Genomic DNA, 17,893 nt, shown 5'->3' on the forward strand with positions numbered 1-17,893 from the left:
AGGCAATCATAACCAACCACTCACACAAAATGCACACAAAGCAACATGAAACAAACATGTCAGCACAGAAACCTACTCTTAGAGCTCTGTATTGGGTTACCATGACGATACTGCCTGACCAGTGACGGCATGTGAATAATTCATCGCCCCAATGTTCTGCTTTGAAACTTGACCTGCCAACCAAAGAGATGTGTGTGTGTGTGTGTGTGTGTGTGTGTGTGTGTGTGTGTGAGGTCCTGCTTATTTTTATAAATGTGATTTTTGCTCAGCCAGAGGCGTGGTAAACAATCACATTAAGGCTCCTCTTATTGCCTTTCTTTCATTCTGAATTAGATCCAAAATGAATTTGCATGACTTTCCAATTATGGAAACAGGACTGTATGTAATTTATGATTTTTACCCTGCTGCACTTTATCAAGCAAGAAGTGGGTTTATTTGTGTCTGAGTGTATTTATATAAAGGAGGAAAAGTAGGGCACAAATGAACCATTACAACATAACTTTCAAGTTTTCAATCCAGCTGTCATCAAATCAATTAAAAGCATTGACAACACCAGGTGGACACCGTGCCTGACATTTCTGTGATTCCTGTCTGTCTCCAGGGGGGCGAGGGATGAATGGAAGCCCCGTCATCGTCTTCCCAGAATTCCCAACTTTCAGCGAGCTAGAAGAGGAGGAGCTCCAAAATGTCCTCAGCTACCTCACGAGTGTCCCCAGGTGAGTGTCTCTCACCCCTCCTCTCACACATGTGCTGTGCTAACAGAGCTTGAGGTGTAATACCAGGCGGAGCCAACAGATGCCAGCACAACACCAAAGGCCTGACTCGAGGAGAAGTGACACAAAAGACACAAAGGTTTAGAGAAGAATGGAAGACTAAAGAATAAGTCACTGATAACTGGCAAATCAAAAATTGAAACTGTACTCTTTGATGTGCATATACGAACAGAATTTTTGTTACAATGTTAAAACATTGCTCATATGAATTCATATAGTAGAACTTAGGCCTGATGAAAGGTTTTGTATTTATAGTTTTTGTATATTTCTGCAGTGGAGGTTTGTTTTCCTAACTAGAATATTTTTTTTATTTATCTGTTCTCATTACTCCTCTGTCCTCCTTCTTTATGCTCCCTCTGCCCCTCCATCCTCTCACCTCCCCTCCCTTCCTTTCACCTTTCCTTTAGTGCTAAGCACAGCACTCTCATCAAGCACAGACATGCTCTCACACACATAATTAAAGGAGAAAGGAAGATGCAGCTGTATATCTATCTGTGTGTGTGTGTGTGTGTGTGTGTGCGCGCATATGTTTGTGTGTGTGTCATGGCGGCCATTCAGTGGATCATCACCTTTCATATAACAGACACACACTCATACCCCTCCCTCTCTGCCCACCAGCTATTTTGCACCCTGCTGCCAATCGGCTGAGCTCCCGGGTATCCGATTGGCTCTGAGCGGCAGAGCTCGGCTTTAATTGGCTGAGGGTGGGACGCGGGTGGTGGAGGAGCAGAGAGAGAGGCAAAAGGAGGAGGGAGATGCTCTGTGAGGATGTGAACGGTCACCTCGCTCCATCCGCGAACTGCAAGAAGATGATTGTGGATGCACCGACTGGACATTGACATCAGCCGAATAGGAGAGAACTGAGGAAGACTGGACTATATTTGGATGATGACATTGGATTATTGAGGATTTTTGTTAGATTTCTTTTTCTTTGGGCTCTGGAATATCAAAGATTTTCTTCGCCCGGCTTTTTCATTTATGTGGATTGAATCTATTTAGCAGTAGCGATGGACTGAGGATTTGCCGCTTGCGGCGTTCACCGGGTAGTGTAACGCATTGCTTTTCTTAACATCTCTGTGTGTGATAATGAAAATTGGCTAATAATGACATCCAGATGGACCGACTCAGCAGTATTTGTATGGTTGGCCTCACAGTTGAGGTGTGTGTGTGTATGTGTATGTGTGTGTCAGGCTTAAATATTCATCCTTCCTGCTTGTGTGTTTAGGTGTCAGGATACACGTCAGCTTATCCAGCGGGGGACCTTTGCAGGAAAAAGCCATGTACACACACAAACTAGCTTAATGAGGCTGCTACATATGGCACTGCCTGTGGAATGAATGGCAAGATTTTTCACATGCACACATGCTAATGCAGAGCCAAGGTTGCCATGGTAATCACAAGGGTCGCTCTCTAATCGCCACTGAAGGCAAATGATGAAGAGGCAGTAGGTAGCAAGGTTTGAACAAGGGATACTTGACTTCCTTTGACCAGGGGCCACTTGTGGAAAATGACCTGAGGCTAGTGGGGAGTAAAAATAAAAATTTATACCCTTTTTTTTTTTTCCAACTAAGTGAAGGACTGACAAAAGGCCCATTCAGCAGCTGCAACTGCATCTTAACTGTAAATTTGACATTTTAAAAAGGTTATATAGCACTAAACAAAGAAACTGCAACCTCTTCAGTTTTTTTTCCTTAGGATAATACAAAAGCTTTGATTAGCTATGTCTACAGTGACCTACAGTGGGCCTGATTTGTCTGCAAGTTTCCTAAACCTCCTAGATAATAGACATAACCTATGCCATAATCTGTCAGCCAACAGTGAAACTGCCTAACGTATTCTTAATGCAAGCTGATTTGGAATTATTTTTTATAAAATAACTCAATTATTGCTTTAGCTGGAGCTCAAGGGCCCTCTCAATAATGTACAAGCCACCGCTGTGGAGGGCAAATTCTAGTTAAGGCCCCTTTTTGGGGATATTCTGGTACCAAATTCAGTAGTTTGCCTTGTTATCGAGGCCTTGACTTAAACATACACACCCTCTTTTTCTTTCCTGCACACACAGGAAAAGCAAAGGTGTTTTTCTGTGGGGATTAACAGTGTGTGTATGTGTGTGTTTCTCTCCTGTAGTGTGGAAGCATCAGGAGTGGGTTTCATCCTGGTCATCGACAGACGGCTGGACCGATGGGCTGCTGTCAGGGCCACCCTGCTCCGCATCGCAGTAAGAACCTACTTGTTTGGTTATTTATTTCATTTTTGTGTGTGTGTTTCTCTGTGTGTGCGTGTCGGAGGAAGATGGGAGAAACTGTCCTAGGACTTTACCGAACCAATTTGTCTGCGTGCATCATTTGCTGACAAAATCCCTCTGATGACTCCAAATAGCTGTTTTGGAGTGTGTGCATTACTCTGCATGTGCTAATGCTTGTTTTAGTCCAGATCTGTGGGTGTAGTTGCTGGTGTCAGCTGTCCGTGTGTATAATTTTCAGCTTAGCAGCATTTAGAATAATAGATGTTTTGGAGTTTTTAGTATTTGTGAAATTGCGCATGCAGTAAGTGGTTGTTTTACCTCATTAACTTCATATGCACTGGGAGCTTGGACATTTTCCTTTTTCTGCATGTTGAAATGTGGCAGGATGAGGTTAAAAATAGCTTATTATGTTAGAGTGGGTGGTGGAATCTCTGAAAGTGCACTCATAGCCTTTGTGTACGCTGAGACTTACTCAAAAAGCAGAAATAGAAGGTCCACGCAGTGCTGGCCATGAGTCTCATTCTGTAATTGTTTTTTAACCATCAGTGTATGCTCCATTAGCCTACTAGCCTACTTACTTCTTGGTAACTTTCACAACTCTATAAGATGATAAACTGAAGAGAGAGTGTGACATTAAAGAGGAAGGCAAGAGAGGGGGGACTAGTAGTATAAGAGAGGGGTTATATATCTTATTATTATAATAATACTTAATATGCATGTAAATTAGGCAGACTTGGTAATAATAATCAATAGTCATGAAACTGAAGTGTCCATACTTATTGTCATTTCTGACAATTAAAATTAAATGCCATTTATACCATTATATTATAAACTATTTGTATTAAATTCAAATGAAACTCAATTCAATTCAATTTTATTTTTTCAGCATCAAATTATAACAAGTCACCTCAAGGCGCTTTAAATAGTAAGGAAAAGGCCCTACAATAATACAGAGAAAAGCCCAACAATCAGAGGATCCACTTTGAGCAAGCGAGTGGCGACAGTGGGAAGGAAAAACTCCCTTTTAACGGGAAGGAATCTCCAGCAGAGCCAGGGAGCAGGGAGGGAGGCCGGCCAAAATAAGTAAATAAATCGCTCCTCGGTAAAATCTAGCATGTTGTGCCTGATTTTATCCTCCCATCTTTTTGTCCTATCTACTGAGCTGAGGTCTGTGAGGTGACACGCCACAGCACTAAAAATCTTAGATTTTAAGACATTTGAAGATGCCAAGGTGGGAATTTAAGTATGTGTCTTTTTGCAGATCGACTGGTAGCAGTCAGCAAGATGTTGGCCAATAGCGGTGTTCTCTATTTGGCTTTTCTTTGAGAGAGAGCTATTGCTTGGGCACTGACTTTAATTTTTCGTACTATACCATGTTTCACTTTGGTTTTCCCTTACTTAAATTTTTTTGTAAGCTGTCATCTGTAATCAGTACTCTATCTGTGAATCGTAATAACGTCGGCCAAAACAAGGATAAAGCTTCGCCAACCCCTTCACATCTGTTGTCAGGATGCTCTTCCTGTATTGTACCTTTTACCATGTCCAATGTATGCAAATTTATGCTAATGTATGCTAATTGGGCACTGGTTATCATTAACGGTTTTTCCATGGTATCTCTTGAAAACTATCCCCACTGTGGAAATAAGTCATTATGAGGCTGCTGGCTTTGGTAACTGAACGCAAAGTCAAGTTAACCTACACACAGAAAATATCCAGTGCTAATAATGGTAATAATGAACCATTATTCCAGTCCATTGGCTCGTTCAGTGTCCTGAAACAGGATGTTGATGAGCTGTAGAATTCCATGAACCAACAATCAATCTGCTTTATCAGGTGTAAAGCTACTTCAAGGTGCAAGCAAAACCACAGAGATGTTTTTTGAAGGAAAAGTGTGAATGTAATCATTGAGTATGGACTAAGCGCTGAAATCATATTATCTAAAAATAATAGTTTAATGTTTTTATCAGTAACGTCTTACTGGCAAGATATTAACATTTTAAAAATATCCAGAAGACTGGCACCTGCTCTAGGAGAGCTGGGCAGAGCCGTTGAAGGCCTTAACCCATCAGCAGGACTGATATCTGCTCTTTTATGTGAGGAGGAACAGAATGAGCGCTGCCAGAGCTATAAAATTATCTCCAGCAGGACTCTGACCAAACAGTTAGAAACAGAATTCATGAGGGCGGCCTGAGGACCTGAGATCCTTTAGTGGGCCCTGTGCTCAGTGCCCAGCACCACATAGTGCCGTAGAATACCACAACTGACAGGTCCACACTGGCACCCTGTGCTTTTCATAGGTGAGAGCAGGTCCACCCTGTCCACTTGTGACAGACATGAAAGGGTCTGGAGAAGCCATGGAGAAAACCTGTAACATCGTTCATTATGTCTTTGAATTCAGCTCTTCTAACACATTAAACAGTCCATGCGGGTGTAGATATTCAGCATGTGTTTTTTCCCATTGAGATCTGATGTATTTTCAAACTGTTCCTTAAATTTTTTGTGCAGTGTGTAATTCTTTTGCCATTTTAGTCTTTATTTTAGGCCCATAAATAATTTTTGGCAAATGATACTCAGGTCTTAGTAAATTGTACATGTATCCTTTATGTATGCACATATAGGTATTCTGGAAGTGACAGTCATTTAACCTAACACCACCATCTGCTTAGCTTCACTTCATGTATGAGCTGCAAACAGTGGTTCAGTGTATCGTAAACTGTGAAGCCAAAACCACCTTACTGACTAAATAATGTTATAAAACCACTTCTAAATTACCTAATGCATGTATTTCTGTATAGTGTTCTACATTCAGTTTTCATATCAGACAACATATGTGCTCAGACTGATATATTTGTGGCCAACCTTTTATCAGTTAATCATATCAGCTCAGTGAGACATAGCTTTATGTGTGCAGTCCTTCCTGGAGCCTTGAGATGACCTCCTGTAAAATTCCATTTTATTTATAACAAAACATTTTCAGTACCACCACCACACTTCCAAAGCTACACAGTGTATAATCTTTATATATTTCCATTTTGGGTCTTTTTGTTCCCAGTCTTCTCTGTCTTTAAATTAAACAAAAGATTAAAAAAAAAAAAAGAAGAGAAATCAAGCCAAGATGACAAAGTGGCCTCCTATAATTTAGAGTGGTGGTAGAGTTTATCAGCGTGGTAGCAGAAGCTTCTCTGCTGGATATCCCTTCCTTCCTTTACCTCTCCCTCTCATTACCCCGTCTCTCTCCCCTTTGAATCATCCATCACTCCATTCTTCTGTTTAGTTCTCACCCCCCTCGGAGTTGCCTTCCTCACTTTAAAAAGGATTTTTTTTAACTCAGAAAGCTGAAATGTGTATTTTTATTTTCAGTGCAGTGAAATGCTTTTTTAAAAAATATATATTCATGGCCTGCTCCCAAAAAGAATGATGTAATGGTTTGATGTAGTGGATATTTTGTGTGAATAAGATTCCAACTGGCAGTTTCAGCTGTTATGTGAATGCCTTTTCGTGTTTCATGTAGGGAGGGAGGTAAAATATAAAAGGGTATGTCAAGTCCACACTGGAAACAGGCAGCATTATAACCTAACCTGAAGGCATGAAGGCCAGGTGGTGAGACCGACTGTCTGACATGATCTCCTCCTCACTCGCCTGTGGTTGGATGTCCTTGCTGGACACGCCTGTTTTGTCCACTAGCCAGTGGCAGTCGGCCTCATTGGAGAATGAAAGTTGTTCATCGTCCCGTGAGATGCTCTATTCGTGAAGGCTGCTCAAGGTCACGTGCTGCCATTTGCTGGTTTGCCAGGGGGAACGAGGGACGGAAAAAAATAAAGGAGTGGGCAAGTGTTAGTAGTATTACTGCAAAGCGAAGGCACAGATGCTCTCAGGCTGCTTTGTTGGTGCTTTCACCATCTAGACACAGTGCTGGGTTGTAAAATTAAGGTAGTGAGCTCATTGGATAGTTTGATTTTGATATTTATCAGTGCGGAAATAATTGGTTACTGTGAAGAGACACTCAGGTGTTGGGTTTAAAGATTTAAAGAAACACTCCACTGCCCTAGAGAGAATATTATTGCTCGTGTCTGAAGTGTTAGTTTCCTTTCCCCCCCACTTTGTGTAGTGAACATGGAGGACCATCTTACCATATATGCAAATGCCAGAATTTATCTAGTATTCTGGTTAAATTATGGGACACCTTCATGTCTGCTGCAGCTCGTCTTTGTGATTAGGGGTAATAAATACACAGGCATCCATGCATACGGAAACATTGCTGCAGGCGGAGGATGCAGATGGCTCAGTCAGCCGGTGCCAGTGAGAGGCTCGGGTTTGTTGCAACAGATCGTTTTTAACATCAGCTAAAAAGGCGTTCCACTAAATATTAGCACTCTCCCTGTCAAGATCTCAGCTGAGCGTCTTTGTCGCAACTGGGACATTGTTCACGTCTAAAAGTGAGAGCAGTAATGCAGGCGGAGGAGGGGGGGTTTGAGCACGTGGTGGATGGAGGTGGTTTAATATGGTGGCGGGCCAACTCCCGGGAGAGCAGTGTGGATGTGATTAGAGGACATGACTGAAGTGGTTTTTCCCGTTCCACCCATCCTTCTTCCCTTCCATCATCCCGCTCAAAAGAAAATTATATTCTAATTCTTATCATTTATTAATGCGCGCGGAAAATGTCTGTGCGTGCGCGTACATGCATCGCTTTAATGTTTATGCGGGGTATCGGTGTTCATCTGTCACGGGGAGTGCACCGAGCAGCACGTGTATTGTCATGTTAATGCAGAGCTACAAATTAAAACAGGACCTCTCAGGGTTTATTGAATTTAATGACCTCCAATTACACATGCGCTGCTCACTGATGTCTGGATGGTGTGTTATTGATGAGGGGGAAAAAAAGGAAAAACTAAAAAAATACACAATGCATCATTTTTTTCTGTAGTTAACATGCACTGTCATCTGTCATTAATCCCAATAGGAAGCACTGTATGTAAAAGATATGCAGGCAGTATGGGTGGAAAGATGTTGTGTAGAGTGAGTGAATTTTCCAACCTGGCTGTCTCTCATCAACATCACAGCAAGCTCTGTCTTTCTGTGTGTGTGTGTGTGTGTGTGTGTGTGTGTGTGTGTGTGTGTGTGTGTGTGTGTGTGTGTGTGTGTGTGTGTGTGTGTAAAAGCCAAAAATAAATGACGGGACGAGTAGAATGAGGCTGCGGCACCGGGAACACTCTTAGACGACTCCTCGTCTACTCTCTGTCTTTCCCGCTAAGGCTCTCCACGCGTTTCCATGACAACCCAATGCAGGCATTTCATGACAATGATGTATGCACGCTGGATGTGTGTGAGCGCCTCTGTACCAGTGCAGTCCTTTTCCTTGTAGACTAAATTGAAGCCATGCTTTACGGATGACTTATTTATCATAGGGCTCGTACTCTTTGCTGCGTGTTACCAGTGATTCCAATGAATAAGGCAGCCGTGGCGCTATTTTGTACAGACTGTCGTCACACACTCACTTTTGTCAGTGAATAAATCAACTAAAAATATTCCCAAATAACACAGGGCGCTGTATTTAGATATTATATGTGCATGGCTCAGTGGGTTAAACCTCAGCTGAAGTTTGATCAGCAGAAAAGACATGAATTTACCAAGAAAAGCAGTGTCAATTAAACCAGCTCTAAACCAAAAAACAACAGGAAAAAAGCTTTAATCTTTAAGCATCATCATCTTTCAGATTTTCTTTTGTCAGCAGACACAATTTATGGTTATGCTAAAAATGTCATGAGCTTGTCACAGAGCTCTAAGCTTGCCTCTGGTGGTGTGTGTGTGTGTGTGTGTGTGTGTGTGTGTGTGTGTGTGTGTGTGTGTGTGTGTGCGCACATGTCATCCTGCATTGATTTACGATGTCTAACAGGGCGGAGCAATTCACTCGGGGATTTACAGGAAGCCACAACCGATATAGCCTTTCAGCTGAGTGGCCTCCAGAGCTGCTGCCTGTCTGAAGGCAGTTCTGTGTTTTTAACTTGCTAGTGTGGAGGTGGACAGACCAAATGCTACAGCTACTCCCCAAAGTCACAGGACTAATAACATTACACTGCAATCACAGCTTTCTAGGTGAGAGCTGCTGCAGGGGAACTGCAGTGAAGAAACGCAGCAGATTTATTAGATGTTAAACGCTCTTAAATCTCTTTACTGCTGGTTTGGGATTGCAGCAGTGGGACAGTGGGCACAGATGTGAGGTTTGTTTAATGCCTCACTCAGGAGCTGCACCGTTAAACCAGGGCTCTGCCTTTATTACTGTCAGGATCGAGAGACTATACAGTTGGACTGGCACAACTGTGAACCTTATATCTCACAAATTTACAGTGTGTTAAAGTCAACTTTGCTTTAGGCTATGAGCACAGCATTGCTTCTGAGGTAGTTATATAGGGAGGGCTGTTACAGGGACTTCAGTTTAACCGAGAGCTTTTTTCTGTTCTGTTCGGTCAAAGCCTCTGTGCCAAAATGTGCAGCACTTCATCTAGCAGGCACTCATCAGATGAAAACACTTGACATGAAATGCATTTTATCTTGTGCACCTTGCTCTTCTTCATGGCTTCATGTCACAGATTCGATTTTAACGCTGTTGACACCAGCTTGAACCGCTGATACAAAGCAGGATGGATCCATGCTTTCATGTCAATCATGCCAAATTCTGACCCTACAGCAGATATGGTCATCAGACCAGGCAACGTTTTTTCAGTCTTCTATTATAAAATTTTGTTAAGCTTGTGAATTGAAACCTCAATTTCAAGTTTTCATTGTGGTCTTCTGCTGTTGTAGCCCATATCTTTCAAGCTTTGGCATTCAGAGATGCTCTTCTGCACACCTCAGTTATTGAAATTTCTTGGGATAATTTGTGGGTGGAAGTAAGCGTAAGGTATTGATCACTGTCTAATCCGACTCCCTGTCCTCCTTTCTCTGTAAGGGTTCATTTCCCGGGAACTTACACTTGGTTCTGGTGTTGCGTCCCACTACTTTGTTCCAGCGGACTCTGTCGGACTTCCTGTTCAAGTTCAACAGGGATGAGTTCAAAATGAAGGTATGACTAATACACCGCAGCACTTTGTCTTTACGTAATGGCTCCCTTGTGAGTCACTGAGAGCACAATTATTATTTTAGCTAGTGTAGAGCTGTCGTCACTGTTGTAACTTATGTTTATGTTTGTATTCATCTCAAAATAAATGTGTGATAGTATTTCATTTAATCATTTTGGGTGTATGTGTGTGTCAGGTGGTGATGCTGAGTTCTGTGACTGAGCTCCATGCGTATATCGATCCAGGACAACTAACCAAAGAGTTGGGAGGCACACAGGAATACCACCATGACAGCTGGATCTCACACCGCACTGTATGTACACACACATGACTATTTTGTCCCCGATTTCTTTAAATATATATATATTTATGTATGTTCTGACTTATTTTTTCTCTGCCACATACATATGCATACGTGTATGCCCTCCACAGGCCATTGAGGCCTTCGCCCTCATGGTGAAGACCACGGCTCAGACCTTGCAAGCGTTTGGCACTGAGCTTGCAGAGACCGAGTTACCCAACGATGCTGAGGCCACCACCATCCTGCTGCAGACGCACACACTGAAAAAGGATACGATGAAGGTTGGAGATGCTTTTCTGTTTTTGTGGCAAACTTCTTTTTCTCTTTTTGTTGCTTTTAGAAAGTTTTTAAAATGGTTCGAATTTCCAGGAGGACCTGAGGGTGGCGCAGTCACAAGGAGGACGGCTGCTGGATTGCATCAACGAGCCTCTCAAGGCAGACCCCGAATACAACATGACGCATGATGAACAGGAAAACTTGGCCACTGTGCAGAGGTGGATGACTAAACTGAAGGATGCATAAATAAAAAATGAAGTTGCCCCTGCATGCATGAATAAATGTCTTCTTTTGTCTCCCATCGCTTCTCATTTGCCTCCTTTCCCCTTTCAGACTCCTAGGTCAGCTGGATGAGACGGAGATGGCATTTGACGACTTCTGGGAGCGCCACCGTACCAAGCTGGAGCAGTGTTTGCACCTCCGCCATTTTGAGCAGCACTTCCGTGAAGTGAGTCAAGAGTCATCCTCTCATTTCCAATCCAAATCTCGGAAAATGACGTGCTTATCAATCCCTGTGCTCCTCAGGTGCGCGCCCAACTCGATGTGACGTCCGAGCGATTGTCGGGCTTCTCCGAGGTCAGCGTAAGCCCCGCCCATGCAGAGCACGTCCTCAGAGAGCTCAGCGGCCACGAGGATAAAGCCCGAGTAAGTACACACAATTGCACACGCAGTCTTGCTCATGTGGTTCAAAAAGACATGCTCAGCATTTTCTGTCCTCTGTTCGTGCAGAATTTCTATAGATCTTCAAAATGCTGAATACCAGTATATACTATTGTGTCCCGCTCTGCTGCTGAGGCAGAATTCTGTATATTCTGACTTATAATAAAGATATATTCCAATAATTGCAATTGTTTTGGTATGTTTTGAAAGGACATCTTAGACCTCGCCTTGTCCTTGGTCAGCGAAGGTGACAGGCTGATAGAAAACTCCCACTACGCCGAGGACTCCATCAGGCCAAAGTGCACCGAACTGAGAGGAGTGTGTGAGGAGATCAGCTCCACTCTGAGGAGCAAAAAGAGCCTCCTGCTAAGAGCCATGGAGCTCCACCACGCTCTGGAGGAGGTAAGAGTGTGAGGAAGGCTTCATTAATCGTCCACAACAAATGCGCTGTATCCTTAGAAGCACTCATTGGTATTTCCCCCCCCTCAAAGGCGTCGCACTGGTGTGAGGAAGGCATCTTCCTGTTGGCTAACCAGCCAGTGGACCGCTGTCAGTCTCAGGACGGGGCAGAAGCAGCTCTACAAGAACTGGAGCGATACTTGGATACAGCATCCCTGCACACCCTCACTGACCGCAGCGCCATCTGCTGCCAGTACGAGGCGGTGCTCAATTCTCAGCTCAGGGTCCGTGAGAAGATTTTCAGTTTAAATTTTTAATGTGTGATACCTTTATCATATTTCACATTGAGCTGCAATATTTTCCATCCTCCTTTAGGACCAGATAGAGAGAGTTTTCCAGAAGCAAAGCTCCGTCCAGGAGATGTTCGAGAAGAGACGCGTCAGCCTGAAGAAACTCGCCGCTAAACAGACGAGACCAGTCCAGCCAGTAGCTCCAAGGCCTGAAGTCAAGTCACCGCATTCTTCTCCCCGTAAGTAGCCATCTGTAATTGGTTTAAAGAAGAACAAGTGCCAGGAACTGATGTCAAACGAGGTATCTTTTACTCGTTTAGTGGTGGTTTGATTAGGATGAGAAGGACGAATCTAAACTTGGATGAAAAAAACATAATGATGTTTTTTTTCTAATCAGATCTAGAGAGAAAAGACAGGAGATACTCTGCTGATAATGCCCTCTCCAAAAAGGTAAATTCTTATCATTTCTACGAATGTTGTGTGATACAATAAAGGTTTTAAGTGGGTGATAAATACTAAACATGCATGACTGTGTGTGATTTATTTATTTTTTAAGGTGGAGTCTCCTGTACACAACGGTGGCACAAGACATGCTTCTCTTTCAGAAGAAGAAGAAAACTTGGCAGTGCTTCGCCGGTAAGGGGTCAAAGTTCTTTCCCCAGAGCCCTAGATAGGAAAGCAATTATTTGGCAATCATGCTGCTTGTTCTTTGTAGTCCGCATTGTATTTTGTGTTGTGTGTGTGTGTACATTTCAGTCACGTGATGAACGAGCTGCTGGAGACGGAGAGAGCTTATGTCGAGGAGCTGCTGTGTGTGCTGGAGGTGAGCGGTGTCGGTAATGATACCGTGACCTGACATTAATTGGTGAAAAGGCTGAAGCTCTTACTAAATGTGTGATGTTAAAATTCAGGGCTATGCGGCAGAGATGGACAACCCTGCCATGGCTCACCTCATCCCCAGCAACCTGCACAGCAAGAAGGACATCCTGTTTGGGAACATGCCAGAAATCTACCAGTTTCACAAGAGGTACACTTTTAAGCTAATTGATTATATATGTGGGTGCTTTACAAATGTTGTTCATAGTTTGAGTATTTATACCTCTCTTTCCTGTCTCAAGGACATTCCTGAAGGAACTGGAAGCATACACTGACTGCCCAGAGCTGGTGGGCCGCTGCTTTTTAGAACGGGTGAGCACTTTTATTTTCTTATACATCGTCGTTTTGACAGGAATCCCATCAACAGCAATGTTTCCGTCAACAGCGGTTGAGCTCGTACTGACTTGCTAATGATTGTTTTCGCTGCAGATGAAGGACCTGCAGATCTACGAGGCTTACTGCCAAAATAAACCTCGCTCCGAGAGCTTGTGGAGACAGTGCTCCGACTGTGCCTTCTTCCAGGTCAGCCCTCACAGCTGTAGCACCGCCTTCCTTTTCACTTTTAAGCAATATAAAACTTAAATCTTAACCGGCTCATGTTTTATACACCAGGAGTGCCAGAAGAAGCTGGAACATAAACTTGGATTGGACTCCTACCTCCTTAAACCCGTCCAGAGAATCACCAAGTACCAACTACTGCTTAAGGTCAGCTCTGTTCATGTATTATGTACACCTGTTATGTAAGAGGGGGAATGACTCACTGTTTTGTTTTTTCAATGTTTGCAGGAGATGTTGAAGTACAGCAAGGGCTGTGATGGTTGTGACGACCTACAGGAAGCACTGTCCTCCATTCTTGGGATTCTCAAAGCCGTTAATGACTCCATGCATCTCATTGCCATCACAGGATATGAGGTTAGAAGAAGTACACTGCGTTTGCAAACTTTGCTGGAGGTGGTCAAATCATTTCAAACTGCCTTGAATGGGATATCTAGCGTGCGTTCTTTTAAAATACAGAGCAGGTTAATTATTCTTTAACAAGAGCTGCTGGGGTTTACAGGGCCTGGGCATGAGTACACCCCAGACTCTCCCCTAAGTGCTCTCTGCCAACTCTCTTCCCACTTTTCTTATCTGCTTTTTCCATTTTCCCCTCCAGGCTAAAACCTTTCTTTGTTTTTTAAGTACATATAATCAAATATCTAAAAACATTAAAGGCTACAGAGCTGAAACACAGCTACCTGTGCAAAGGTGCAAAGCCAGAGTCAAAAACAGTTGCAATAGCTCCATCATGTGGCCAGTTTCAAAACTGCAATGCTGCAAAACTTTAACCAGGGGTGTGAAACATAAGGTCCAGGAGCCAGAATTTGCCCAATAAAGGTTTTAGAAAATGTGAAGGAAGGTGTAAATGTTTTAATTGATTTAACTGTATGTATACTGTACTTGTCCCACTGACGAGTAATAGGTATTAAATGACAAAAAAGTAAATGAACAAAAATGTTCTGCTTTATAATTACAGGACAGTTTTGGCAATAAGCTACCAGAATTTATTATTTATCGGCTTTCAGAGAGGTCGTGCAATGCAAAAACACGCATCTGTCTTTTCACCCTGTTAGGGTAACCTGTCAGAGCTGGGTCGTCTGCTGATGCAGGGCTCCTTCAGCGTGTGGACCGAGCATAAGAAAGGTCATGCCAAAGTGAAGGACCTGGCCAGGTTTAAGCCCATGCAGAGGCACCTGTTCCTGCACCAGAAGGCTCTGCTCTTCTGCAAGAGGAGAGAGGAGAACGGGGAGGGCTACGAGAAAGCTCCGTCTTACAGCTTCAAACACTCCCTCAGTGTGAGCCTGCTTGCTCCATTTTTAAAAGGAAGGTCGATGCCGTGCCGTAGCAGTAAAGATTTAGTGTTTAAGTTTTCTATATTCTTTCAGATGAGTGCGGTGGGCATCACAGAGAATGCCAAGGGAGACAACAAGAAGTTTGAGATCTGGTGCAACTCGAGAGAAGAAGTTTTTATAGTGCAGGTAAGGGCGTTCGACCTGATTGCTTTTATTAATCATACCTTTAGAGATGAGGAATGATTGTCCACGCTTGTTCTAATCTAGGCCCCGACGCCAGAGATTAAAACGGCATGGGTGAACGAGATCCGCAAAGTTTTGACTCAGCAGCTCAAAGCCTGCAGAGGTATTGTGAAAACTTCTTTCTTAACTTTTCCAGAAGTTCTTATTTTTTAAACCTATTTTATTCCTTTTTAATACTTTTTTTTGTTGTTGTTGTTGTTGTTGTTGTATGTTTTAGATGCCAGCCAGCAGAAGAGCTCAGACTCTATGTCCCCAAGTCCCACCAGCAACAACTCTACTTCCATCTCTCTCAGGTTGGTGGCTTATATGTAACGTAAGGACTCATTAGACAGATTAGAGATAATAAGGAAAAAAATCAAACATACGTCTATTTTTCAAACTTTTTTCTTTTTGCAGCCCTTTCCGTAGCAGCGGTCAGAAGAACCAGAAGAAGCAAGAGGAGAAGAAGACTGAGCCAGCCCCGACCTCTGACAGCAACTCGTCATCCTCGCCGAAACACAAAGGTAGATGTTTGAGTTAAACAGCATCTTCGAAGACAATAACACTTTTATCTAAGTCTCTACTCTAAGCTGTGCTCTAAACTCCCACTAAACCAGGTTCTTTTTGTCTTCATCTATCATCTTTCTCTCTCCTCTCCACTCCCCTGTTTGGGGCTTCTTCTCTCTTTTCATGGCTTCCCTTGTCCTGCACTCATTTCAAATCATTGCTTCCAGAAGAGCCGGTGACCAGTCCGACCACTGACAGGTCCTCAGTGGCCAAAAAGCGTTTTACTTTGCAGGGCTTCAGCAATCTCAAGAGTCCCAAAGGTAACATTAGCGAATGCAAACATTTTTTTAAAGGAAGGATAATGCTAAGAACAGCTCAGCGTGGCCCGTCACAGTATGTCGTTTGTCAGTGATGAAAAGTTCAATTGATTATCAGCAAGAAACACCCTTCGCTATATAAACTAAGAATACTAATATCCAGAATCCAGTTCTGAATGTGAGCCTCTGTCTGAGCTTTTACCCGGTGCCCAATAATTAATTGGCCTCCTCCAGTCTAACCTGCTTCACGGCCTAATGGAGCACACATGATCCCAGATGGTTATGTTGGAGACAGTCTACCTCCTGGTGGTGAAAGTTTAACACTGCCATTGTGGCTGAATCAAAATGAATATTAAGGTTTTTAAATTATATTGGAAAAAATACAACTAGTCACTGGAGTAGAGATGAAAGTGAAGTAGAAGCTCCTCTTCGTGAAAGCAGTATTAGTCAAAACTTTAAAGGTGACTTGTAAAGGTGACATCTTCATTTTTTTTTTTTAAATTCTTGGGCTCTCAGTTCAGTTATTTAGCCTATAGCGGGCCTTTTTGCACATGCTCACTTTGGCCTATCTGCTACAAGACTTTTTGTTTTTTTTGTTTTTTTTAAATAGCTCTACTGATTTTAAGACGACCTCCTTCTGATTGGCTGCTCTTCTAAAGCAGGAGTTTGGACAGCAGCTGAGTTGTGCTTGTGTGCTCACAGGGTTTAGCTTCATGCTTATCTTTACCTTTGACCAAATTTAATATGAGTATCCACCACTGTAATGGTGTGTGTGTGTGTGTTTGGCTATTGATTAGCTAAGACTGTTCACATCATGTACAAACTTCTAACGTTAGTGTTAATTTCTTGCTTCCTTTTCGCTTCTGTCCTCCCTCACTTTTCTTCTCTTCTTCCTCCTTCACATCTTTCCTTCCTGTGTGGCCAGGCTCGACTCTGAGCCCTGAGCACAGCTCCAAACGCCACCTGGTAAAGAGCGATCCCACACCGTTTGGGTTCAAAGGTATATTTCCGCCCCATTATGAGGGAGCATTTCATTTTTAGAGGCCATCTCACTTGACCACGATGTACTCCTGCTTCGATTGTCTCCATAATGTAGATTTGACACGTTTCGTTACAAACGGGGTGTAATGTTGTAGCAACCCATCGGTCCATCAATATAGAGGCTGTTCTTCATCCTCTTGCTGATCATAGCGACTATCTGCGTGTCTTCAAATGAGTAATAGAAGCAGCTAAAATGGCAGTAATATATTTGTATTGTGTTGCTTTGTTCGCTAAAACTGCCCAATTGGAATCTGGTGCATTTACGATTTAGACCAATGAAATGTTTCCAAAGGCTGGTTTGAGTTTCACCCATGCAGATAGTCGCACAGCATAGACCAACTTTGTAACCTTCATCCACAGGTCATCATCATCATCACTGTTACATGTCTGGTATCTTGTGCATTTCAGTGATGCTTGATCAGCTGAGCCGTTGTCACTGATTTTTTTTTTTTTTAAATCATTTTGCTGGCCGTTTCTTCCCCTTCAGAGCCGGCTCCCCACGTCACTCTGAGCAGAGTCAGATGGATGAGCACCTCTAGTCTGTTACAGAGCAAGCGGCGAGGTACAGAGCTGCTCTGAGCATCAGCAGCCACAGTGGGGTGTTTGCTGTTGTTTGTGGGTGCTCGTGATTGATTTGAACTGAGGTAAAGTGTCGCAGCGTGTATCTGCCGTGGGAGTCCTTTAGCCTTTTACCGAGTCTTACTGTCTTTTTGCACATTGGAGCGAGATCTAAAGATTCAACCTGACTAAATCTGAAGTCTCAGTTCTAGGCTAAATCTTTTTGCACGGTGCCTACTCGACCTCAAATCAATCATTGCCTCTTCTTCTACTGTCGGGTGTTTTTTGCTTGTTTGGGGTTGTTGTGGTGCTGTACACAGTACGCCGCTTCAGCAACTATTTTTTGGCACTGGGAGTCAGAGCAGCCTTGTAACAAATGCAGGTGACTGAAATCTGTTTTCTGATCACAGGTCCTCCTTTTCTTTCTGTCTGATGATCTTCTCTGTGACTTTTGGAGGAGTGTGTGTGGTTTTTGTATCTAAACAGATAAATTTTTCATAATCTGATCGATCACATTTTTTGGGGGGGAGGGGGTTACCCTCCA

General features: G+C 43.1%; 1 protein-coding gene across 9 annotated transcripts in view; it reads left to right on the top strand.

Annotated features, from left to right (window-relative positions):
• mcf2la (mcf.2 cell line derived transforming sequence-like a) overlaps window positions 1–17,893 on the top strand; it is a 51,878-nt gene that overhangs the window by 29,888 nt on the left and 4,097 nt on the right. For 5 of the 9 annotated variants that reach the window (XM_085397809.1, XM_085397811.1, XM_085397810.1 and 2 more), the window contains 26 exons: window positions 602–716; window positions 2,901–2,991; window positions 9,965–10,078; window positions 10,270–10,386; window positions 10,506–10,655; window positions 10,744–10,868; window positions 10,984–11,098; window positions 11,176–11,295; window positions 11,521–11,712; window positions 11,802–11,993; window positions 12,085–12,238; window positions 12,397–12,449; window positions 12,556–12,635; window positions 12,756–12,822; window positions 12,911–13,026; window positions 13,118–13,187; window positions 13,305–13,397; window positions 13,488–13,580; window positions 13,662–13,787; window positions 14,486–14,707; window positions 14,798–14,890; window positions 14,972–15,050; window positions 15,165–15,240; window positions 15,344–15,450; window positions 15,661–15,753; window positions 16,676–16,750. In XM_085397809.1, coding sequence (XP_085253935.1) covers window positions 602–716; window positions 2,901–2,991; window positions 9,965–10,078; window positions 10,270–10,386; window positions 10,506–10,655; window positions 10,744–10,868; window positions 10,984–11,098; window positions 11,176–11,295; window positions 11,521–11,712; window positions 11,802–11,993; window positions 12,085–12,238; window positions 12,397–12,449; window positions 12,556–12,635; window positions 12,756–12,822; window positions 12,911–13,026; window positions 13,118–13,187; window positions 13,305–13,397; window positions 13,488–13,580; window positions 13,662–13,787; window positions 14,486–14,707; window positions 14,798–14,890; window positions 14,972–15,050; window positions 15,165–15,240; window positions 15,344–15,450; window positions 15,661–15,753; window positions 16,676–16,750 — 2,928 coding nt within the window. Of the gene's footprint in view, window positions 1–601; window positions 717–1,106; window positions 1,817–2,900; window positions 2,992–9,964; window positions 10,079–10,269; window positions 10,387–10,505; window positions 10,656–10,743; window positions 10,869–10,983; window positions 11,099–11,175; window positions 11,296–11,520; window positions 11,713–11,801; window positions 11,994–12,084; window positions 12,239–12,396; window positions 12,450–12,555; window positions 12,636–12,755; window positions 12,823–12,910; window positions 13,027–13,117; window positions 13,188–13,304; window positions 13,398–13,487; window positions 13,581–13,661; window positions 13,788–14,485; window positions 14,708–14,797; window positions 14,891–14,971; window positions 15,051–15,164; window positions 15,241–15,343; window positions 15,451–15,660; window positions 15,754–16,675; window positions 16,751–17,278; window positions 17,354–17,893 lie in introns of those variants that run through there. The other 4 variants (XM_085397814.1, XM_085397807.1, XM_085397813.1 and 1 more) reach the window with 4 other exon arrangements.

Source organism: Rhamphochromis longiceps, linkage group LG23 (assembly GCF_057381845.1).
Source record: "Rhamphochromis longiceps isolate RC_006_pf linkage group LG23, R_longiceps_female_GT1.1, whole genome shotgun sequence".
NCBI classification, from domain to species: domain Eukaryota; kingdom Metazoa; phylum Chordata; class Actinopteri; order Cichliformes; family Cichlidae; genus Rhamphochromis; species Rhamphochromis longiceps.